This window comes from Neomonachus schauinslandi, chromosome X, assembly GCF_002201575.2.
Source record: "Neomonachus schauinslandi chromosome X, ASM220157v2, whole genome shotgun sequence".
NCBI lineage: Eukaryota > Metazoa > Chordata > Mammalia > Carnivora > Phocidae > Neomonachus > Neomonachus schauinslandi.
Genome location: NC_058419.1, coordinates 113,544,690 through 113,569,212, shown reverse-complemented (window position 1 = coordinate 113,569,212; position 24,523 = coordinate 113,544,690). Strand labels below are relative to the sequence as shown.

General features: G+C 42.2%; 1 protein-coding gene across 2 annotated transcripts; it reads right to left on the bottom strand.

The window, feature by feature from the left end:
- Positions 1-255: 255 nt before the first annotated feature.
- On the bottom strand, positions 256-24,248 carry RBBP7 (RB binding protein 7, chromatin remodeling factor). Of its 2 annotated transcripts, none has more exons than XM_021680998.1 (12): positions 23,927-24,248; positions 22,947-23,091; positions 17,307-17,452; positions 13,286-13,459; positions 12,118-12,233; positions 7,596-7,756; positions 6,716-6,842; positions 6,517-6,594; positions 5,853-5,929; positions 4,053-4,110; positions 1,398-1,508; positions 256-711 (listed from the first exon to the last, which is right to left on the bottom strand). In XM_021680998.1, exons 1-12 carry the CDS (start codon positions 23,940-23,942, stop codon positions 643-645), a joined length of 1,278 nt encoding a protein of 425 aa, XP_021536673.1. In that variant the 5' UTR covers positions 23,943-24,248; the 3' UTR covers positions 256-642. The 2 variants fall into 2 exon arrangements, with proteins under 2 accessions (XP_021536673.1, XP_044767770.1); XM_044911835.1 differs by lacking the exon at positions 23,927-24,248 and adding an exon at positions 23,369-23,516.
- Positions 24,249-24,523: the final 275 nt, after the last annotated feature.

Below are 24,523 nucleotides of genomic sequence, written 5' to 3'. Positions count from 1 at the left end.
TTTTTATCCCCTTGGCTGACCCCTGCTGTATAAGCAAACAAGCTTTCTTGGGCTGGGGGGGGGGGATGGGGATATGTAAGATAGGGTAGTTCCAGGTTTACAAGTCTAACTTCTCCCCCCCATCTTTGGATCAGGACACTCTCATGTGCCCTGCAAAGTCAGTTTCCACATACACACGTACCAGCTTTCTCAAGGGACGCACATGGACAACACATTCATACTCTCCTACCCGGGTTCTAAAAGAATAAAACCGAATTTATTTTAAAACTTTATTTCTGCAAAGCCAATCAACAAATGTTGGAGGGAAAAAGTGTAAAAGTTATTCTTGCATATTTGGGAACAGCAAGCACTTAGTTTGAGAAAACAAGGACTTAAAATAGTTGAATCAAAGGCAGTACCCTGCTACTTGTATTTTAAAACAACGGTGATGTTCTCTCTTAACATTCCTTTCTTCCCTAAAAGCTACAATATGATACAGTACGCAATAGCTCACTTGAAAGTGCTAGAATCAGAAGGTAAAGAACGCCCTATGCCATCCCACTTAACATTTCCTACTATACAATGCCTTTTTGGCGCTTGATAAACCAAGCATTCGTGTAGCATTACATACATTCAATAGAAACATTTCTTGTACTTTGGGTTTTAAGATCCTTGCCCCTCCAGTTCCGATGTTGTGACATCTGACTCTTCATCATTGTAAATATTTTCAGCCTGGAGAGGACAACCAAATAAAGGCACAGGTAAAACTCCCCATGGTTTTTACAAAATTTCCTAAAAACAGCATTTAAGTCCATCTAGATTTTAGGATTCACTGGTCAGCGTGTTTCTGTGTTGGGACATTTTTAGAGTAATTTACTTAGTAGTTTTCCCCCCAGTCTTGAATGAGGAAAACCCAGGGCCAGTGTTCTTATTTGGCAGGGGAGCCCACCTACACACCGAGCTGCCCACGCACTGCTACTTTGTATTGTAAAAAGTGTTTTCCAAAAGCATTTCAAGCATCCCTGAGATGAAGCAATGGCCCTGCAGTTAATGAGAGGGTTAACACCACCTCAGAAACATCAGGTTCTTAGTACTCAGCATCCGAGAACTCGTGGCACTTTGCTTCATGCCCGTGACGCAGCAGACACTGGACCTACAGCAGTGACGCCAAGAGCCCAGCCGATGAAGCGGACGACAGTCACGCAAAGCAGAACAGAGGCTGTGTCCCCATCTGTGTGTAGACACAGATTTCTCCTGACCTGACAGGTGCATACTGAACTTAAGACTTGTTAAAATGGAGAAATGTCTTTTAAGATTATACACGGTACACCAAATTTAGAAAAGCAACAATCTATAACAAACATTTCAAATAGTTTGTTTCTTCTTTTTACTCAGGAAAAATAAATACTTTAGCTCACCATTTGCCATATCTGCATGATGTTATCCTCAGACACCGAGCAGATGACCCAAGGCTCATTGGGGTTCCAACTAAAATCTGATATCTTGGCGGTGTGTCCTCCATGAATAAACTGTTAATAAGAATTTTAAAAAGCCTTTGTTTCATATCTTATGTTAGAAGTTTTTAGAGCGTCAGTCTTGCAACTGAGGTTTAAAAGGGAGGGGTTTTTTACAGGCTTATACAGGCTTAGTAATCTACCCCTCGCTTATTTTGCAAATTTCCAAACCCTCAAAAAAGGTGAAAGAACAGTACAGTCAATGTCTGGATACCCTTTGCCTACATTCCCCTGATACAAGTATGTTCACAGGAGCGTTTTCTTACACAGATATACCTAAGCCCCCCCCCGCCCAAGTATTCACCCCACATCACCCAAAAGTAAGGACATTTTCCTATACAACCACAATGCCATTTCCATACCTAATACATTTAACATTAATTTACCTTCATTATCAAATATATGTAGTTCGGTACAAATAGTTAAGGCAGTAAATTTCCTTAAAGTTCTCTTACAGACTCTCAAAACTGGCCCACCCGAGGAGTCTTCTGGTTCTTCTGTAGCCTCGGCCTGTTCTCCCTTCTCCCTCTTGCTAAAAGAAAGGCACACCTCCCAGCCACCCTCCATCTTTCCAAGGTGCACCACTCAAGGTGGGGATTCAAAAAGCCAAACCAACCCGGGCTCCAAAAGCAAAGCCCCACAAAGGCTAAGCAGAGGGCTTTGCTATGAAATGATGAAGGGGGCAGAGACTCCTTCCCTACAAGACACAGCCTCATGGGAAGGCACTGGACTTTCCTTACCTCAGAATTAAGAATCAGAAGAAACCATTCTCACAGGGACAACATGAATATATGGTTTTGGACTGAGAAGTCACACTTCCTGCCAAAAGTCTGATTGGACTCAGGCTGACAATTAGGTTACATGCAAGGTAACTATTTTACCTAATAATTTTTTTAGTTGAAAAATGATAGGAGAAAAACGGCTTTTTAGAATTGTTAAGGGGGACATAAGAGAAAATATGTTAAGACCACTGGCTTGGAATATATAAGGAGTCCTCAAATCAAGATATTGTTATACTAAAATTATAGTTAGCATCCAGTTTACCACAGTTAAGTGTCCCTTGATTTCAGGCTCTCTGGTGAAAGGAGCAAAATCCTAGTGGATCTCCTCAAGGACCATAAAATTGTTAAAGAACCATAATATACAGGGTACCCAAAAATAGCTGGAAACCTTGGAAACATGACAAGTACAAAAATCAGTCACAAAAGACCACCATTACATTTCTATGAACTATCTAGAATAGGCAAATCTAGAGACACAAAGTAGATCACTGGTTGCCAGGAGCTGAGGAAAGGAGCAGACTGGGAGGTGATAAAGAGTAGAGTTCCTTTTTAAGGGGAAGGAAATGTTCTAAAACTGACTCGTGGTGATGGCCAATTCTGTGAACAGACTAAAAACCATTGAATTATATCCTTTAAATAGGTGAACTGTATGGGATTTGAGTTATATCTCGAAGTTTTTACCAAAGTAAAATAAGTACAAATAGCTGGATGAAAACAGCTGATACCAACACCTCAGCTAGAAAATACTTTAAAAACTACGAGGCCATGCATCACAGACTTTTAAGATTAAGTCACTCAAAAAATCATAAATCATTTAGGTGCCGTCATCTGTCTAGGATAGTTTATTGAGAAATGCTCTTCATCAGCAGTGCACAAAACATGCTGGCGTGTCTGCGTGTCATCACACCCTTGTGTCACTTTCTGGCCACTGCTGTTGGGCGTGGTAACACACAGGACAAAGAGTTAGGGGATCTAGGAGGTCTGTGCCACATGGGCTTTAGTGAGCATCTCCTGTATGTACGGCTCACCTTCAAGGGCTTTCTTTACCTTTTAGAACGTGGTGGGCAAAGCCCAAGTGTACCAAAAATTAGTACTGGCCTAAGAACTAAAAATACGTTACAGAGGAATGAGTATCTGCCAAATAACTGGTGGAGACGAATGTGGATTCTGAGTGAGGAAGAACCACTGCTAAGTCTGACCATGCTCAACAGGAAGGGGACCTGAAGCATACACTGAAGAACTCAGAAACAGGAAGGATGAGGACTGACAGGACAGACACACCACAGAAACCTTCAAAGGGCCGAGGAGATGCCAAGTGATTCAATTAGGAGCAGGAGGGAGATGGTAGACACTTGGCACCAACAAGATCGAGAATGCTTTCATTTTCGGGGCAGGGAACTTAAAAATCAGGTCACTAAAATACTTCTGTGCTGTTAGAAAATGTTAAGTATTGCTAACTGAATATCAATACCTAGCACCCCCCCCCCAAAAAAAAACCCTCAGAAATACTACAAGTGGGAATCAGTGAGAAATTATACTATTTTCCAGGAGCCCAAATGGTTCTTAGTGAAATATTCATAAAAACCCACTGTGCTCTATTCGCTATTTTCAATAAACGTCAAAACCCAGTCAGAATAACCTTCAAGACCTCCAATTTGAAATCATCTCCAAGAGCTAGCATTTGAAGTTCTGACTCATTTTCCAAATTCATGGATCAATGACAAGTGGTCCAATCTGCATATGACATTTCATCTTGCATAAGAAAGCCAATATATACCAGGAGTTCTGGAGGCCCGTCTTCTGCGTCTTCTGCTGACTGTTCTTCTCCAATTTTGCTATCAAGAAAGAACATAATGCTGTCATTACTGAAATTCTTATAGACAGCATGAACGTTCACAAAACCAGCATCAGCCCACAAAGGGCATCTTAAAACACACACACTCTAGAAACAACTTATTTCTATACTACCATCAATGACAACTTCTATATTAATTACTGGTGGGAGGGTGGGATGTTCACTTTCTAGAAATGATAAGAGCTGTTCATTAACTGAGGATGCAGCACAGAAATTGTTAATAATAAATATTAATTTAAAATTCATTATTTTTAACTGTGGCTGTTTACTACACTGGATTTAAAAGGTGAAACATAAGATATAAGCCAAGGAAAGGCTAAACTTTTTTCCTCTCTCAACAACTTCAATTTGTAGAATCTGCCAGCAGTCCCAGCAGTGAAATCACTCAAGTTACACACCAAACAAATATCAGCCTTGGTATCTAGCCCCAAGGTGGACTTTGCTAGTAAGAGTTGTTGAAAAAGCAACCAAAATGCACAACCTTCCAAGTGATACTTTAGTTTTCTTCCCATTAAACTCAAACCAAACACATGGGACTGCTAGACAATGATGTATATCCTCTGGTCAGGACCATTTTAATCTGTAATTTTATCAAATGCAATGTAATTTTAATACTACATAAGTCATAAAAGCGTTAAGAAACTTTACAATGCCTACAAATTTACTATTGGCACCTTTAGGGACAATTCAGCTGCCAGGGCATCAGACTTTCAAAGCTTGCTGCTTCACTTCATATAACCACTAGAGTTTTCAGTTTCTAATTTTTACTACTAAAATTGTTTTCAAATAAAATAGTGTATACTCAAATGTCTGCTTTAAAGATTCTCTGTATTTCCAAGATTCGTCATGGCCAGAGTTTGTTCTATACGAACACAGAACATTAGATGTTCAGAAATTTTACCATACAAGCATTTTATTCTAATGTTTTATGTTCTATACACTGAAGGACCGGTCTACGGTCTCTGCCTTGGTTTTAATAAACTAAAAACTTAGTCTACTTCAAAGCAGTACATTTAAAATAAGTATTTAAAATAAATTATTTCTTGGTAATGATTTAAACTTAGAATAATGACATCTTAAAGGGAAGTTTATATACAAGTGAACATCTTTATTAATGGCTCTAAAGGCTCAGACAAAAAAAAGTAAAGGAGTCTGAAATTCTTAGAATGGCAACTCTGAAATCAAGGTACTTTACAAAATTGGAAAGAACTCTATAATGAGCCGCAAAAGAACGTAAGCTCTGTTACAGCATGGCTTGTGCTTATCCCGTTCCCAAGTGTATCCCCAGCAGCTACACAGCCACAGCAGGAGCTCAGCTCCTCAAAATGAACCAATGAAAGCACAGAAGAGTAAATGATAGAAACACTCTAGGAGTGCAGGTATCATGTGAGCTCCAATGAGACATGAACAGCTAACATCTATATCCCTTTCTGTACCAACAGGGTTTTCAATACAATTATGTGGATCGTTAAGACCTATACACGCCCCCAACTTCATGCCTGAATAACAATAAAAACTCTCTTCGTATAAATTTATTTTGCATTCCATTTGCTGATTCACTTCTATTTTACAGAACAAAGACTCTTCAGGAAGGTACTTGAAAGTTGCTTTAATATTTGGCTTATTAAACTGGGGTCAGCAAACTACTCTCTACTTTATGAATTACATCATCTGTCAGATTAGCGTACTTAAGCAGTTTCTTGTCACTGGACTCAGAGTTACCTTAAATCCCACACATTCAGGCGGCGATCAGTACCACTTGAAGCCAGAATAGTTTCGTTATGTGGAGACCAGTGGACCTAGCAACACAGATTTGAAAGTGTGAAGTATCATCTGTTCCTACGTTTGTGGGTATTATTCTAATCCTGGAGATTTTTCCATCTTCTGTTCTGTATCCTCTCCTTGTCCTATCCTTTCAAGTGCTCTTAAACGGCCCATCTCCTCAGCCCGCTCTCCAGGAAGGTCACACCCCAATATAGGGGGAGCTTGGCCAGGAATCCCCATAAAGTTATTCAGACCCATAACTATCCCAGCAGCTTTTCAACATTTCAATGAAGTGTATCTTAAACCTATGCAATTTGAAACCACATACAAGGTATTTTTTTTTTTCCCACTAGAGGACCCACGCACACTGGACACCTTAACTAAAGAATCCTTGGATTTCACTTTTTGAACTGATCGTGTTTTGCGAGACATTTTCTACTTCTAAAGTCATAATCTCACAGAGCTCCAAGTTACTTCCCACTAGTTAACTTATACAGAAGAGGAACTTAAAAAAAAAAAAAAACACCATAGCATGCCTGCTATAAAAGCAAAAAGATTTTAAATTTCCCCCATCAACAAGTTACTAAAAACCTGACAGAGACACCAGAAAACCACCACATACCTGGAAAATTTCATCTTTATGAGATTCAAAGGTATGGAGTTTTAACTTTAAATTACGCAGATCCCATAAAGCTACAGTCTGAAGAAAAATAACAAATGAAAAGTTCATTTGTGCACTTTATGTAAGAATTTTAGAATATCTCACTGTAGCATAAGAAAACTGGATTCATAAACACCAAATATACAAAAACTTAAGAGACCTTATCTGCAGAGCCAGTTGCGAGAATGAACTCGCTGTAGGGGTTGAATGACAGGCAGTTGACCTCGGCAGTGTGTGCATCCACCAGGTGGCTTGGCTTGGAGGTGGTATTGGACCTGGTGTCCCATCTAAAACAGAAAGGCACAAGGCACACAGCACAAGACGAAGCCACCCGCCCCTCCCTAGCTTCTCACACCTGTTTCCATGTCCACACCACTCCACACCCACTTATCTCTGCCATGCTCGCCCCCCTTCACAGACACCCCAGCCACATACAAAGCTGCCAATTCGGATTTCCAACCACTGAGTGACATATTCTAAACCTACAGAAAATAAATTAGGGCTATCATTTCCAGTTTCTTGTTTATTAGACTCCTGTCTTAATACCAACTCTTTCAAGCATACACCAACTACTACATATAGAATAATGTAACAATTTGATACCTACAACATAGCCTTGTCAAATTTTACTATTTGGCCACATTTGCTTCAGATAGGAGTTTCTTTATCAAACAAAACACATTATAGGTGGCTGAATGAAGCCCTGTGGCCATGACCTGATATAATCATTCTTAGCCCTCATCTTCAAAGTCACCGTGACACCGATTTTGACATTTACCACTACCAAGCATGTTTCTTCATATTTACTTATCTGTTTTCTTTTTTCCAGTAAAAAATGGTGCTCATTTATATAACACAGTAACTTTTATGCAAAAAAGCCATTACACATGTATGGTTTCTTGTATGTCAATTATACTTCACTGAAGTTTTTAAGGCCAGTATAGAACTTAAAAAAAAAAATCAAACCACAGGCCACCACAATCACTGATGGTCATTCAGGACACCCATATAGCAAGACCCCACTGAAGCTTCCACCTTACATCATAAGTTTCTGATCATCAGCAACGGATCCAAATAAGGACTCGTGTAGCAGATGCCAGGCCACATCCTCTACAACAGCCGAGTGGCCAGTGAAGATGGCTTTAGCATCCACAATCTTGCCTTCCTTTGGTCCTGCATTTATATCCCACAGACAGACAGTCTAAAGAAGGAAAAAGCAAACAACCTTCATTAAAAAATTATTTAACTAGGGGCACCTGGCTGGCTCAGTCGGAAGAGCATGATCTCGGGGTCGTGAGTTTGAGCCCCATGCTGGGTGTAGAGATTACTTACATAAACAAACTTAAAAAAATTATCTAACCACATAAAAGGTAGAAATAAACACAAGAGAGAAGAAACATAAACAAAAGTGAAGCTTCTAAAACAGAAGAGTATATATGCTTGTAGCATTCATCACCTGAGATGCAGAGGGCAAGGAAAGGATACGATAATGGGGACGGGGAAACCAAGCACGATGGCAGGCAAAAGACATTCACGTTCGCGTTTCTACCGACATACCTTCAGTCAAGTATCTAAAGTTCATCTAGATTACACAACGCAACACTGAGAGCCCAACATTCAGTATCTACTGAACAGGTATTTGTGTCCTAAAAATTCACACAGGGTTGGGAGACTGGAAATTAAAACTAAAACATGCTTCTTAAACAGCAAAAATATTTGGATAAGTCTTTCACTTCACAGTAGAAGCCACTACAAACATTAGGAAGTGGGACAGGTGAATAACCCAGAAACCCCAACTAGGCTATTTTGAGAGGCCAAAGCTTAAGGGCCTGAGGACAGATCCCCACAGTGCGCTCCTCAAAACATCAGCAGAACCCAAGGAGAGGCCATGGGCCTTCCCCAGGCCTCAAAGATCACAGATCAGCAGGCTCTGGGACCTGAGCCTTCAAATGACAATCATCACAAAGTTAAGAGGAAAGTTTTTATGAAAAAATACTGCAAGCTATCGGGGCGCCTGGGTGGCTCAGTCGGTTGAGCATCTGCCTTCGGCTCGGGTCATGATCCCGGGGTCCTGGGATCGGGTCCCGCATTGGGCTCCCTGCTCGGCGGGGAGCTTGCTTCTCCCTCTCCCTCTGCCTGCCTCTCTGCCTACTTGTGCTATCTCTCTGTCAAATAAATAAATAAAATCTTTTATTTTATTTATTTTTTTTTTTAAAAGATTTATTTATTTGACAGAGAGAGAGCGAGCGAGAGCAGGAACACAAGCAGGGGGAGTGGGAGAGGAAGAAGCAGGCTTCCCGCAGAGCAGGGAGCCCGATGTGGGGCTGGATCCCAGGACCCTGGGATCATGACCTGAGCCGAAGGCAGACGCTTAACGACTGAGCCACCCAGGTGCCCCATAAATAAAATCTTTTAAAAAAATATTGCAAGCTCTAAGGCAATGATTATCATCCAAACGGTTTAAAATAAAAGGTAATTCCATTAAGGTATATTTCCTGCAATAATTCCACTGACACTGGTATGAGGTTCATCTCTTTGAAAATCACTCTCTTCTCTGAGTTTCTATAACAAAGCTATTTCCCAGTAATAGCTATTTCCCCAGTAACAAAAAAATAGTTTTACGTAATACACACAGTCTTTGTTGATACACACTCAGACACACAATTTACAAGCACTGAAGAGAAAGGAACATGTAGAGCTCTTGTCATCCTCCCCTGCTCATTTCAGAAGGATCCTGGGAAGATTAGCAAGATGCCTGGCACATGCAGAGCCCTTGGAAAACAGTCAGCTATTATTATAACTAGCAACTCCCAGCCTGGTGTCTTCAAAATGCACTAGTAATTAAGTTACTGAGCATAACTCATCCTCCCTGTTTCAGGGACTCAACCACGCCCACTTTGAGGCAAGTGGAGGAAAGCTTCCTTTCGGAGAACTAAGGAAGACCCTTGCTTCCCAGCCTCTCTTGTGGCTGGGACATAATGTTGGCTCCATCAGTCTGACCGTGATTTTGAACTATGAACATCAACAGGGAAATCTGTTCTCATGACTGCGAGTGTGTGTGTGGGGGGTGCACAGTGGAGAGTAACATCCACTGGTCTCTTCTCTGTGTTTTAGGCCATTTTCCAGCCAGCACAGCAATTCTGTGAGCTACTCTGCCCAATGCCCCTCTGATAAATTCCTTTTCTGTTTGTATCAGCCAAAGTTGGTTTTGGTTGCTTGCAGCTAAAGATTCTTAACTGGGCCAATTATCTACTTTCAATATTTAAAAAAGCATAACAAATTGTGACCAGTAGAAATATAAAGAAAGTCTGTGACGGGACAGGCCCTGTTCTAGGCAGGAGGATATACTGAGGAAGAAGGTAAAGAACCTGTAGCCAAGTTACAACAGCTTTCAAAAGCTCCAGAAGTCTACTCTCAGCTCTGGGCTGGTGTTATAGCAAACATGTTTTGCTTACAGTATGGGATCCATGAAGGAAGGTATGGAGCTGTAGGTGGCAAGAATGCTACAAACATTGATCTACAATAAATTAACAAAATCACTTTGCATTTGTGTGGTACTTTTGTTAAAATACTTGTATTAAGGATGCCAAGATAACTCAATAGGGAAAGGTTAGTCTTCTCAACAAATGGTGCTAAAAAAACTAGATAACCGGGGCGCCTGGGTGGCTCAGTTGGTTAAGCGACTGCCTTCGGCTCAGGTCATGATCCTGGAGTCCCGGGATCGAGTCCCACATCGGGCTCCCTGCTCGGTAGGGAGTCTGCTTCTCCCTCTGACCCTCCTCCCTCTCATGCTGTCTCTCATTGTCTCTCTCGCAAATAAATAAAATCTTTAAAAAAATAAAAAATAAAAAAAATAAAAAACTAGATAACCACATGTGGGGAATGAACTTGAACCCCTACCTCACACCATATACAAAAATTAACTCAAAATGAATAAAAGACCTAAATGTAAGAGCTGAAGTTGTGCAATTCTTAGAAGAAAACACAGATGTAAAAATCTTTGTGATGTTGGATTATGTAATGGTTTCTTATATATGATATCAAAAGCACAAGTGACAAAAGAAAAACTACATAAACTAGACTCAAAATTCAACTTTTGGGCTTTGAGGACATCACCAGAAGAGTGAAAAGACAACCCACAGAGTGGGAGAAAATCTTTTGAAATCCTATCTGATAAAAGACTTATATCCAGAATATATAAAGAACTCTTACAATGCAATAAAAAAACAAAATTTAAAAACAGACAAGGGATTTGAATATTTTTCCAAAGAAGGTCTATAAATAGCCAATAAACACATAAAAATATACTCAACATCATTAGTCATCATCACCACAAGGAGACAAATCACTCCACCCCCACCAGGACAGCTATAATAAAAAAGACGGACAACAACAAGTGCTGATGAAGAAGTGGAGAAACTGGAAGCCTGGGGTACACATTGCTGGTGGGAATGTGAAGTGGTGCAGCTGCCTTGGAAAAGCTTGGCAGTTTTTCAAAAAGTTAAACATAGAGTTACCATATGACCCAGTATTTCCATTCCTAGGTAATTACCCAAGAGAAATGAAAACCTACATCCACACAAAAACTTATACAAAAATGTTCATACAGCAACATCATTCAAAATAGTCCCAAAGTGTTTTAAAAAAAAAAAAAAAGGAAAAAGGAAAAAGCCCCAAGTAGGAACAACCCAAATGTCCATCAACTGACAAAGAATCACTTCTGGCATATCCATATAATGGATTATTCAGTCATAAAAAGGAGTGACATACTGACCTATGTTTCAACATGGTTGAAAAACTTATGCTAAATGAAAAGAAGCCAGACAGAAAAAAAGCACGTATGATTCCATTTATATGAATTATCAAGAAGAGACAAATCTACACAGATAGAAAGTAAATTAGTGGTTGCCAGGAGCTGGGGGAAGTGGGGAGTGACTGCTTAACGGGTATGGAGTTTCTTTTTCTGACATTTGATGAAAATGTTTCAGAAGAAATTTTTTTTTAAGATTTTATTTACTTATGAGAGAGAGAGAGAGAAAGCACAAGCAGGGGGAAGAGCAGGCAGATCCCTGTTGAGCAAGGAGCCCGACGCGGGGCTTGATCCCAGGACCCCAGGATCATGACCTGGGCCGAAGGCAGACGCTCAACAGACTGAACCACCCAGGCGCCCCTGATGAAAATGTTTCAGGACTAGATAGTAGTGATGACTGCACAACTTTGTGAATATACTAAAACCAATGAAATAATAAACTAAAATGTAATTTCTGTTTATCAGGTCTCACAAACACTTCATAGTTTCCATTACAAAGATACTTTGAAATAATGGGACACCTTTTGCCCACCTTCCCTCCATTCTAAGGCTGCTTCAAAAGAGCTCTGTGGAATTCTAAGGCTCCAACAGGGCAGTATGATAACCATTGCTCTAAATCCTGTGAAAATGTTATCACAGTAATCAGGAATATTATCTTAGAAAACCTTTCTCAACAATACAGCGCTCCTTCAGCGCACAGCTCTCCACGACAGTCTTTAAGTACATGAGATTAGAAAGAATAAGTCTCTCACGTGATCGTCCGATGCACTTAGGAGATGTCCACTCAAATTTGAATTCCAGGAAAGACCATAGCCTTCCTTTTGGTGGCCTCTTAACCTAAGATCAGGATTACATTCTCCACTTGGGTCTAAAAAAGAAAAGAAATACATTAACTACTAAGTGGTTTTCTGTTTATCAGAACTAGTAAAAGCAATCCTCACTCCTCACTGAATGAGCCGTAACATTCATTACAATGCTTGAAGCATCACATACAAACTATGACTTAGGACTTGGTCTGACCCACAGCCACCCTGAAAAGCTGTTCTCTGTGCTTCATTTCAAATACTCAATACAAACCAAGTCTCAAGATCATAAAGTGAGAGTTCTTTGCAAAACCTAGTACTAGCTCCAACACAAAATACTGAAAACTACAGCTATACCTTCAAATTTGAGTGGTGGCAACCTGCCCCATCCCCGGATCAATTTTTTTTTCAAACAGGTTTGTGAGGAAAGAGTTAACACAGCAGGTCTGGTTGCTCAGTCCTTGCATGTCTCCAGGGTAGCCCGCAACCATGACTGACCCTTAGCCAACCCCTAGGAATGTGACCCTCACAAAATTCTTCATGTCGCCGACTGATGAAGTTGTGTATGCCCAGAGCAGTGAGGCGTGCTGTAGCAGCTCGTCAAGACTTGCAGGATTGTTTAGCAAGATTCATGATGTATCTGGCTTCACTGTTGGGGTCCTGAGTTGCCCTTACCATGGCTGGTCATAGAACAGAATGTTCCTATGTGATCAGACCTCTATAAAAACACCAGATCCTGAGATTCAAATAGGCTTCCCTAAGCAGAGACATTGATCACATGCCCCTTTGGTCTGCTGCTAGAGAAAAAGCACGTTCTACGTGGCTCTGGTGGGGAAGGACTCCGAAGCCTGTGCCTAACCTCTCTAGACTCTGCCTGATAGCTATCTTTTCCTCCTGCTTTTGCTCTGTAGCCTCTGCTGTAATAAACCCTAGCCAGGAGTATAACCTGTTGGGAGGTCCTGTTACATCAACTGAATTTTGAGGGTGGTGACGGGACCCCTGAAAGCATTTTTAAACCTTTAAAAATTATAGATTATACTAGTCTGAATGATCTCAAAGCAATTATTTCAAATCAAGAAAAATGTTCAAGCAATGGCCTGATTTCATCACTACATACCTGGTTTAGCAGGGTGCTTTGTATAGTCAAAAACCAGCACATCAGAAGATGGTGTTTTTGTAGCAATGATGTGAGGATTCTGCGGCATGTAACGAGCACGGTTTACTTCTCCTTCATGGTTAATTTTAATTTCACATTCAATTTTTCCTGTTACAGAACCAAAGCCACCAAATTCTAATGTGAGAAAAAAGAAACACATACACTTATGATTAAAAATCACAAGTCATTTAGTGTAATCCACCCAACATATTTTAACCTGACAGAATACAACACAAATTAACTAGAGAACACAAAAATATGGGTTCATTTTTTTTTTTAAATTTTATTTGTTTGACAGAGACACGGCGAGAGAGGGAACACAAAAGCAGGGGGAGTGGGAGAGGGAGAAGCAGGCTTCCTGCGGAGCAGAGAGCCCAATGCGGGGCTCAATCCCAGGACCCTGAGATCATGACCTGAGCCACCCAGGCGCCCCAATGGGTTCACTTTCCATTTGGAATTAATTTATTCTCAAAGCCCATTTGAATTGGAAAATGTTGATAGCTATTTTATCCAAGTTAATTAATTGTTTCACCTTGGATTTAGAATAATTAAGAACTGGCCTCTTTCAGTTGTGAAGAGGATGTAATTATTCCCTAAAATCAGAAATCCATGCTAACTAACCCCCACCCAACCCTAAGACATAGACATACTGGTTCCACCGATATGGTGGATACCAAACTCAACTGCTAGTGGAGTGCCAAAGCTAAAACGAGGGGGGCTAACCTCTCTATCTGGTGTGTAAATAAGACTACAGTGTTGAGGGGCGCCTGGGTGCCTCAGTCGTTAAGCATCTGCCTTCAACTCAGGTCATGATCCCAGGGTACTGGGATCGAGCCCCACATCAGGCTCCCTGCTCAGCGGGAAGCCTGCTTGTCCCTCTCCCACTCCCCCTGCTTGTGTTCCCTCTCTTGCTGTGTCTCTGTCAAATAAATAAAATCTTAAAAAAAAAACACTGGAGTGTTGAATAGTTATTAAAAAGGCCTTGGAAAAGCAACAAAATCACATAAAAAGTATAAGGAACGTCTGAGAAGCAGCAAGATAATAGCAGAAAGAATACAAGTAGAGAACATCTAAGCAGATAAGGACAAATAAGAACATCTTTTTTTGTGTTCATAGATTAAGAACTCGAATAGTTGCTAAAAAAAAAAAAAAGAACTCGAACAGCTGCTGACGCTTAAAAAGTTGGGAGGTTTCACATTGTAACTGTGTTATTTCTTCCTGACCTATATTGCTGCTTCTCTGCACATTCCTTTTTTGTTCCCCCGTGTCTCAGGTTAGGGAACACTAACTCAAATGCCTAATGGAGCCAGGCAGGTAAAACAAGTAAAACAGACTAGCTGGGTTCTGGAGAAAACCAACTGAAAGCAGCAAACCATTTCTCAGTTTCAGCCAGCTCTTGCTATATGGGAATGCTTAATGAACACTGGCTCCCATGGTTTAATATTGGCATTCAGCCATTCTTCTCTGTGGCAAATGTAGCTTACACAACCATATACACAATCACCTCTCTCCCTCTCACCACAGTCCCTTTCCATCATGTCAATGGGAGAAATTTGGCCCAGCCTTTCTAGGACTGCCACTCATTCTGAGACTCTGCTCCAAACCTGCCCCGACTTTGCTCTTTCAACCTACCACCCAACCCTCCACCACCCCCCCCACCGTGGACTCCAAGGGCTCTAATATTTCTAATATAAAGACACTCAAGTTCCCTAATTCCTTTACTTAAAACAACCTGAACAGCTCTCCTCTTAAAAAAAAAAAAAAAAAAAAAAAAATGGATTTCCAGGTAAGATTTACTTTCAACACAGGGCCTTGTTTTCTCAAATTCAAAAGTATGAAAATAAAAACCACTATTTTGGGGCGCCTGGGTGGCTCAGTCGTTAAGCGTCCGCCTTCGGCTCAGGTCATGGTCCCAGGGTCCTGGGATCAAGCCCCACATTGGGCTCCCTGCTCAGCAGGAAGCCTGCTTCTCCCTCTCCCACTCCCCCTGCTTGTGTTCCCTCTCTCACTGTGTCTCTCTGTCAAATAAATAAAATCTTTAAAAAAAAATTATAAAAACCCCACCATTTTAATAATAGTATGCATTAAAAAAATACCGTAACTGAAAATAGAGAGATGTTAACCGTGGATTATTTCAGTCACTTGTTGGAATGTAATACACTGAACAAGTGACTTCAGTAACTTAATACATCCATAAATTATGCACAAATTCTTAAGCCAAACGTCCAATAAATATATACTTTAGGATTAAAAGCCACTAAAAATTTCTGATTACAATATTTACAGAAATAATGCATAAGGTCGTAGGGAAATGGACTGTGAACTGTGGCAGCGACAAACAGATTAAATCATTTTGGAAAATAGTTTTATACTATTTTAAGCTGACAATGAATACACCATACGACTCAGCAATTCCACTCCACTAGATAAATTTTCCATGTGTACAAGCAGACATGGCAAGGATGTTCACTGAAGCACTGTTTATAAGAGCAAAATACCAAATAGATGCAATCCAACTGCCCCCCTGGTAGAAGAATGAATAAAGTAAGGTTTAATCACAATGGAACACTACACGGCAGTTAAAAAGAGATAGACATCTACATGGTATACGCACATACACAAAACAGTACCCAAAGAAAAAAGCTGGGGGAAAAAACCCTTTTATATATATTTACTATTGTATGAGTAATAAAAATACAAACAGTTAAAAAATGGCACACTAATTTCAGGACAATGATAAATTCTTCAAAGGGAGGCAAGTTAGGAAAGGGGTATGGGGTGGCAGGACTTTAGCTATAAAATAATGTTTTATTTTCAATAAGAAAAAAACTAAAGTAAATTCCTTAAAATGTTAAGATTAAACCTTTTAGGGCCGTGCAGACAGCACTAACCCAACAGGTCTGGTTGCTTAGCCCTCACAGCTCTGCGGGACACTGGGACCATGAATGACCCTTGGCCAAGTCCTAGGAACATGGACCTCAGAATGTTCTTAATGTCACTGATGGATTGATGATTTTGTGGTGTACACCTGGAGCAATGGACCATGCTGTACCAGTTTGTCAGGGTTGCTTTGCACAAATACCAAGATTGACGACATGCACCTGGTTTCATTACTGGGGTCCTAAGTTTCAGTTGTCTTAACTGGCTGCCAGCAGGATGTGCCTGTGAAAACAACCCCCCACAAAAGCCTCAGATCCTGACACTCAGATGGGTTTCCCTGGGCAGAAGAGAGATTCAGCACATGTCCCTGTTGTTTGCTGCCAGAGAGAAAGCACATCGTGTGCAGCCCTGGAAGAGACTTGTGCCAGACCTCCCTAGACTCCCTGATGTCTATCTTTTCCTTGCTGCTTTTGTTCTGTATTCTTTACTGTAACAAACTTTGGCCATGAGTATAATTTGCTATGAGTCTTGTGAGTCCTTCTAGCACAATGACCAACCTTGGGTGATGGTGGAAAGACCAAATCAGGGGAATGTATGTTTGACAGGAGAAAAAAGGAAGTCAATAGCTTCCATTAAAAAGCCACTATTAACTGGTACATACGCCTCCTGACTTTTTCCTATGCAAACCCAACACATATTATTACTTTTTACCAAAATGGGTACTATAATCATACAAAGGAGTTACTCAATTTATCTTGGACACCTTTCCATACTAGGGCATACAGATTTGCCTCATTGTGAGTCTGTGTAAAATTTCAGATTTATCGCATTCTTAGGAATTGCTGCACAGTAATTCATACCACAATGTGTTTAACCAATTTCCTATGAACTAACATCTGGGTTGCTAGGTTGATCTTAATTTTTCAATCCTGCAAATAATGCTGTGAAATCCTTGTGCACATGTATGCAAGTAGTTCTATGAGATAAACTCCTGAAAGTTAAACTGCTAGGCCAAAAGATATTAATAGAAAACTGTAATAACATATTAGGAAAGAAGGCACACTCCCTTAAACATCAATACTGGAATATATGGTATACCTACCACCCTTCTCACTGTCACAGTGGGAAGCATCAAACTGTGCATCATCGTTCGGAATATGGACTCGAGCAACCACGAGATGATTCTGCTCATCAGATGTGTGAGTCCCCAGCACCAGCCAATGAAGGGCATAATCCTTTCCTTCCGGTCTGTTTAGGAAAGAAAGTAAGTCACACTAACCCTATAAGACATCAGCTGCTAACAAATTCAGTCCATCACCAATCATACTCATAATCATTGACTTCTCACCTAAAAAATACCTTCCATTTTAATAAACTAGACATTTCTAATTTTCCAGTAAGAGGCAACAAGACAGAATGGAAAGTTTAAGCATTGAGCCAGAAAACTGGGTTCAAATCCTGGCTCAACCTAAAATTAACTACATGCAATTCTTTAAATCACAACTTCTTGGGGGCCCCAGTTTCTTCACCTAAAAAACAGGTTATGAGTGCAAAAGGCATGAAAACACTTTATTGATGTTCATGGTGCTTAAAGTTTATGAAATGGGGACTCTCAATTTTATGGGGGGAGGGGTATCTTTGTTACCTTGCTTTATGGAACTTATTTTGAGGCTAAAGAACCTACTGATGCTTCTTGGCACCCTGGTCAAAACAGTGATTTTTTACATCTGTATCTATTAATGATGTTTTCCCATTTGTATTATCTAGAATAGCAATTTTCACCTGTGCTCCATGGTCCCACCTCAGTGAAGAGGGCCAAGACATAAGGCTCTGGGCCCCAACACCAGACAAGTTAGGCTATTTATCTGTTTCTAAAGTCCAACTGTAGAAAGGATTCAATCAATTTTTTTTTTTTTTAAAGATTCCATTTATTTGACAGAGAGAGACACAGTGAGAGAAGGAACACAAGCAGAGGGAGTGGGTAAGGGGGAAGCGGGCTTCCCGCCGAGCAGGGAGCCCGATGCGGGGCTCGATCCCAGGACCCCGGGATCATGCCCTGAGCCGAAGGCAGACGCTTAACGACTGAGCCACCCAGGCGCCCCAGGATTCAATCGATTTTAAAAAAGGCTTGAGGGTTGCTTCTACAAATGTTAATTTACTAATAACTAAAAAAATTACAAGATGAAATTTTACCAAGATTTGGCTTAATGTAAAAAAGAACAATAAATACATACACAACTCCAAGAAGAGAATAATGCAGCCATGGCTAAGCAATAGCAACTTGTCTGAAAAAAGACATGAGTCTTAGTCAATGTATGTTCAGGGGCCAAAAATAGGATATAGCTATCAAAACAGTTAACTCTATCTTAGATAAACTTATATGGGGAGGGGGGAGGCAATGCATGTGAGCACTCACCCACTTATTTTTCAATGAAAAAAACTTAGAAAATTAGGCTCTAAGCAATGTAGTTTAGGAGGACTGAGACAAAACAAAATTTTCGTAGCTCAAAATGAAAGGGAACTTAAACACATCTCATTAAAACCATCTGAAGAGAAATAGGAATGCTTGAGAGAAGGGAAGCACTGCAGAGCAATATTAAGGCTAACATAAAAAGGAAGGAAGGGACTTTTTAGGGGGTTAAACAGAAAAAATAGGACCTTTCTAAGGAGCAGGGTCCCAGCATGGACTGGAGAATCTAAAAAATTCCTCAACTCTAAAATTCAATTCATATATCCCTGACACAATAATCATATAAGGATTTTTTTTTTTTACTGGAAATCCTTTCATCTCCATCATTAAAATACAAACTTATTTTCCCGAACCAATCAATATTACAATGTTTTCCTCCAATGCTGAATGCACCTAAGGCTGCAGAAGCACTAATGTTAAAAGACCTTGTCCAGGGGCGCCTGGGTGGCTCAGTCGTTGGGCGGCTGCCTTCGGCTCGGGTCATGGCCCCAGGGTCCTGGGATCGAGCCCCGCATCGGGCTCCCTGCTCCGTGGGAAGCCTGCTTCTCCCTCTCCCACTCCCCCTGCTTGTGTTCCCTCTCTCACTGTCTCTCTCTGTCAAATAAATAAATAAAATCTTTAAAAAAAAAAGACCTTGTCCATTTTCAGTGCCAGCATCCTTTGATCACTTGGACTTCACTGCTAAGAAATTCACCTAACAATCACAGATTATCACAAGGTTATTCTCAGTAGCACTGTCTTAGTGGCAAAAGACCGATAACCTAAATATCCATCAATAAAGAACTGATGACATAAATTATAATATATTCATAAATGGAATTCTATGGAGCCCTTAAAACAAAAGAGCATATCTAAGCATGCTGATAGGAAAAAGTCTCCAATATAAACTACTAACTGTAAAGTCAAGTGAATAACTTGCTACCATAAAAAAAGATGGAGGGGAGGGCACCTGGGTGGCTCTGTTGGTTAAGCGTCTGACTCTTGGTTTCGGCTCAGGTCATGATCTCATGGGTCCTGGGATTGAGCCCCTTGTCAGCCCCCGCACTCAGCCAGGAGTCTGCTTAACTTTCTCTCTCTCCCTCGCCCTCTGCCCCTCCCCCTGCTCATGTGCACATGTCTCTCTCTTAAAAAAAAAAAAAAAAAGATGGAGGGTAGATATGTATATGTACTTATTTCTGGAAGGATGGGTAAAAAAAAATGCCAAAAATGACCCTCTGCTCTGGGTAATAAAACCAGGAGAATAAGGGACATGGAAAGGGAACTTATATTTCACTCCATGCACTTTGTACCACCTGAATTTGAGTGATTACAAAGATTTTTAAGTAGAGAGTTAGTCTCAGTATGTTTAATAACAAATTATTTAATGAGATATGGAAAAATGAAATTACTTCTTAGAAACACCTAAATAAAAATTTTTACAAGGCAAATCCACTATGTGGACAATTACCTAACTCAGTTTAAGGACAAGAGTTCAGAAAGTGCAAGTAATTATTAGGAAGTATGTTGTATGTAGTATGTAGGTAGAAAGCAGGCCTTGGGGCGCCTAGCCTAGGTGGCTCAGTCGTTAAGCATCTGCCTTCGGCTCAGGTCATGATCCCAGGGTCCTGGGATTGAGCTCCGCACTGGGCTCCCCGCTCAGCGGGAAGCCTGCTTCTCCCTTTCCCACTCCTCCTGCTTGTGTTCCCTCTCTTGCTGTCTCTATCTCTGTCAAATAAATAAATATTAAAATAAAAAAGAAGGCAGGCCTTATGAGGCTGACTAGGATCTAGTTCCTCAAAGACTCAGGGAGTTAAGAGTAGCCAACATTTCCAGTGTTCCATATAGTAACAAAACACAATCACAGTCCCTTCATATTCCAAATAGAATCCTGCAAAAGCACCACAAAGCCATCCTCAACATCCAAGAATGCAGGCTGGCTGGCATTTTCTTGCATTCCCAGAGCAACTGCACATCCCACAACCAGATCCCACTTCTTTGTATGCAAAGAACACCACGGAATACATAATTTAAGGTATTTTCTGTTAAGTTCTTAAGTGTTAATATAAAAGCAGTAAGGGGGGGCGCCTGGGTGGCTCAGTCGTTAAGCGTCTGCCTTCGGCTCAGGTCGTGATCCCAGGGTCCTGGGATCGAGCCCCACATCGGGCTCCCTGCTCCGCGGGAAGCCTGCTTCTCCCTCTCCCACTCCCCCTGCTTGTGTTCCCTCTCTCGCTGTGTCTCTCTCTGTCAAATAAATAAATAAAATCTTTAAAAAAAAAAAAAGCAGTATGGGGGGAGGCTGGCTGGCTCAGTAGGTGGAGCATGCGACTCTTGATCTCATGGGTCCTGGGATTGAGCCCCTTGTCAGCCCCACGTGGGGTGTACAGATTATTTAAAAACAAAAATCTTTATCTGGGCTAAGAACTTACAAATTTATCATCTTTAAAATTGTTACACAAAACATATCATAGGTAACATTTTCAAAAGACATGAATAAGCAGTTTTCATTGGAGTCCAAATAGAGAAACAATTACACTCTAATAAATTATTTCTGAATACAAAGAGGTGGGAATATCAGCATCAGTCACCACTTACTGCGTACTTACACCGTGCCAGCACTTTAACAGTGCATGATCTTATTTAATTCCCTCAAAAGTAGGCAGTCAGAACGGCCAGCACCTCCACTTACAGATCAGACAGCTTGGGGACAGAGACTAACCAACGTGCCCTAATTTAGCTACTAAAAAGCAGGGGGCAGGATTCAAACTCCAGTTTCTAACCTTAGAGTCCCACCCACCCCCGCTGTTTTCTACTGTTAAGGTAGGTCAAAAAGATCCAAAAGAATGTAAATTAAGCTGTTAAAGCTTTTAATTTACTTAAAGGAATGCACAGGGAGTCAAAAATACATGGTGTTCAAAATGAGAACCTGAATACCCTTAAGTATTTGATGCTCAAAATTGTTATGTCAGTGCTTAGAAGTCTCCACTATTTATTTATTTCTTGGCTACTCTTCCTACATCTGTATATCTACACTGTGATTTTTGGGAACCCCAATGGAAGCCCCTACCTGTATGGAAGACAATGTTTGCATATGGAGAATCTGGCCATTGAAGGAGTAACCTTATATAAAATTAACTTGCTCTTATTTTCATTACTTGTCTCAAAATCCCCTTCCTAGTTTTGTTAATCCTCATTAAATTATATGCTCACAATACCTAAATTTAATAGTTTTAAAGTACATGGCCAAGTTCCTATTAGAAAAAGCACAAGTGCATGAGAAAGGTAGTCTAACACAGGGCTTGCCTCAACTCTGGGATACTCAGTTTGGGCTCAAAATCACATTCCAGGGGCGCCTGGGTGGCTCAGTTGGTTAAGCGACTGCCTTCAGCTCAGGTCATGATCCCAGGGTCCTGGGATCGAGCCCCGCATCGGGCTCCCTGCTCAGCCGGAAGCCTGCTTCTTCCTCTCCCACTCCCCCTGCTTGTGTTCCCGCTCACGCTGTCTCTCTCTCTCTCTCCCCCCTGTCAATTAAATAAATATTTTTTTAAAGAAATCACATTCCACCACTTACAGGCTGTGTGATCTTGGGAATTTTACTTAACGTCTCCACCCCCGTTTCCACAACACAAGGACGATAAAAAGTAATCACAGTATAGTTCTGAGTATTAAACCAAACAAGGGGACACAAAACTGTTCACATGTGCCAGGCCCTATTTTAAGTGTTCAATAACACCAGCAATTATTACCAGGGAAATTTTAGAAATGGCTGAAAAGAACACTCTTAAGAAGACCAACAACAGCCTCAAAGTGTATTCCGCACTATTAGCCAGTAACATCTTTTCTTTGGTGAACTGTTGCTAAATTCTTTTCCCCTATGTCAATTAAAACCTATTCATATTGGGGTAGCTGATTACATGGATGTGCTCACTTCATAAAAATCCATCAAGCCATATGCTTATGATTTGTGCACTTTTCCGTACATACCCTATTTTTCAATAAAGTTTTAAAGAAATCCATTAGTCTGGGGCCCCCCAAAATGCCACTCTTTATTTAAGCCCAAGAAATGTCAAATATGTCAGATGCTTTCCACGAATATCATTAATCACACTTTATCCCCACACTTACGTATCAGAAACCATCCCATAAATCACTTGTTTTGAAAATATAAATCACCTGCCACCTCATCCAAAGGCTAAACTGATTACACGCTCATGTTGTGTGTGTGAAATGCCGAAACTAGAAAATTAAGGACAATAGTTAAATCTATGCAAAGTAAAAGTTGCCAGAAACCCTTACTTAGTCACTTCAGGAAGCCACTGAACCGTAAGACTCGGCCACTGAAGAGCATGGGTCATAACCAGGTCATACAGAAACGGTGTATTCTTCTTCCAGATTTTATATTCTTCATTGATGACACGCTCCTCCACAGTATCTTCAAACACTGAAATTTGGAGAAAGCCCATACAATTAAGTGGCTGAGAGAAATCGAAATCAGAATCTGTACACAGATACTGGAGGTCACCTCGAGATGGCCACACCTAATCCACTCAGCTTTACCTCTAATTTGGACACGAACTAACTGCTCTTCCAGGATGTGGAGAGAGTATTTATTAACACCAGGAAGCTTATTTTTTGCACTTAGAAATCAATACCGCTTGCGTATACAGAATTGGGTAATTACACAACGATTTTGTTTCGCCAGTTACAGCTGTTCGCACCTGTTCTAAGATGACGACCCATATGCACAGTGGCTCCACGACCCACCCGGAGAGACGAATCCACGTGTAGCAGAAACCCCTCGGCCCGCTCCCTCCATCCCCCACCAAGAGCGGCCTCCGCTCCCACGAAGCCCGCGTCAGCAGCCATAGACCGGCGTGTTCCAGAATCCCCCGGACAAGGGCCGCGACCCCGAAGCGGTCGACGCGCGCGCGTGGAAGGAGCAGCCGTGTCCGCTTTCCGGTGGCGGAGGCCGCCTCCGCCCGAGAGCCAAGGGCGCCGAAAGGAGCGCCGCCGCCGGAGGGGGGGAGGGGAATTGGGGGGGCGGAGGGGGAAGGGGGCCCAGCCCGCGGCCCCGCGCCCGGCTCCGGAAGTGCTCGGAGCCCTCCGCGCCGCGATCCCGTACCGAGTAGGCCCCTCGAGGCGCGCGCCTAGCCTCGCGCCCGGCCCCGCCCCCTGCTCCTCACGCCAATTCGCGCCTTTCGCCGGCGCGTGCCGCGGCCTCGCGCGCCCGCCGCCCCCCGCGGTCCCGGCGCGCGCCGCCCCGCAGGGCCTCTTACTCTCTTTACTCGCCATCTTGCGTCGGGTCGTTCGCCCCTCGCCGCCGCCTCGGACTCCCCTCGCTAGCCAACAGCCGCCCAACCGCAGGCGTTCCTGCCTCGCCCAGGCGCGTCACACTCTTCTAGCTCTCGAAGCGTGAGCTCCGTCTTACAGCCTGGGTGCTCCCCAAACGCTGCGTCCTTCTCTCCTGCCTCCTCCCCGCTCGCGGGTACCGAGGTCTGAGGCGCTCTTCTCTCTCTCTCCAAACTTGGAACGAGACTTTTCAACCCGCGCCTCCCAGCCCGCCCAGGCAGCTGAGCGCAGGCGCATCCGCCCTGGGAAAAGTGAGAGGCGGCGGAGAGGCGGGCCTGGGAGCCAACGGCTCGGTCGTTTCAACCAATGAGGTGCGGCAGGCAGGTTTCACGCGGCATTTGGAGGCGGGCTTCTGGGGGTGGGCGGGGCGTTCCGCGGCAGGAAGTTGGCGAGGCGCAGGCGCGAGGACTCGCCCAGCGCTCCCAGGGCCGGGCGCGGGGGCGGATGGGGGGCGCGCGGGGGTGGGGCGGATGGGGGCGCGGCGTGCGGGCTGCGCGGGGGCCACGAGCCCCGGGGCCGCGGGG

Excerpts from the sequence above, each read along its gene's own strand:
- RBBP7 (XM_044911835.1), bottom strand. The coding sequence starts at position 23,516 with ATGGCTGCTGACGCGGGCTTCGTGGGAGCGGAGGCCGCTCTTGGTGGG. Across the intron at positions 23,092-23,368 it reads GGGTCGTCATCTTAGAACAG|TGTTTGAAGATACTGTGGAG; the intron begins GTGCGAACAGCT and ends TCCAAATTTCAG. Across the intron at positions 5,930-6,516 it reads ATAAAGATGAAATTTTCCAG|GTCCACTGGTCTCCACATAA; the intron begins GTATGTGGTGGT and ends CTGTGTTGCTAG.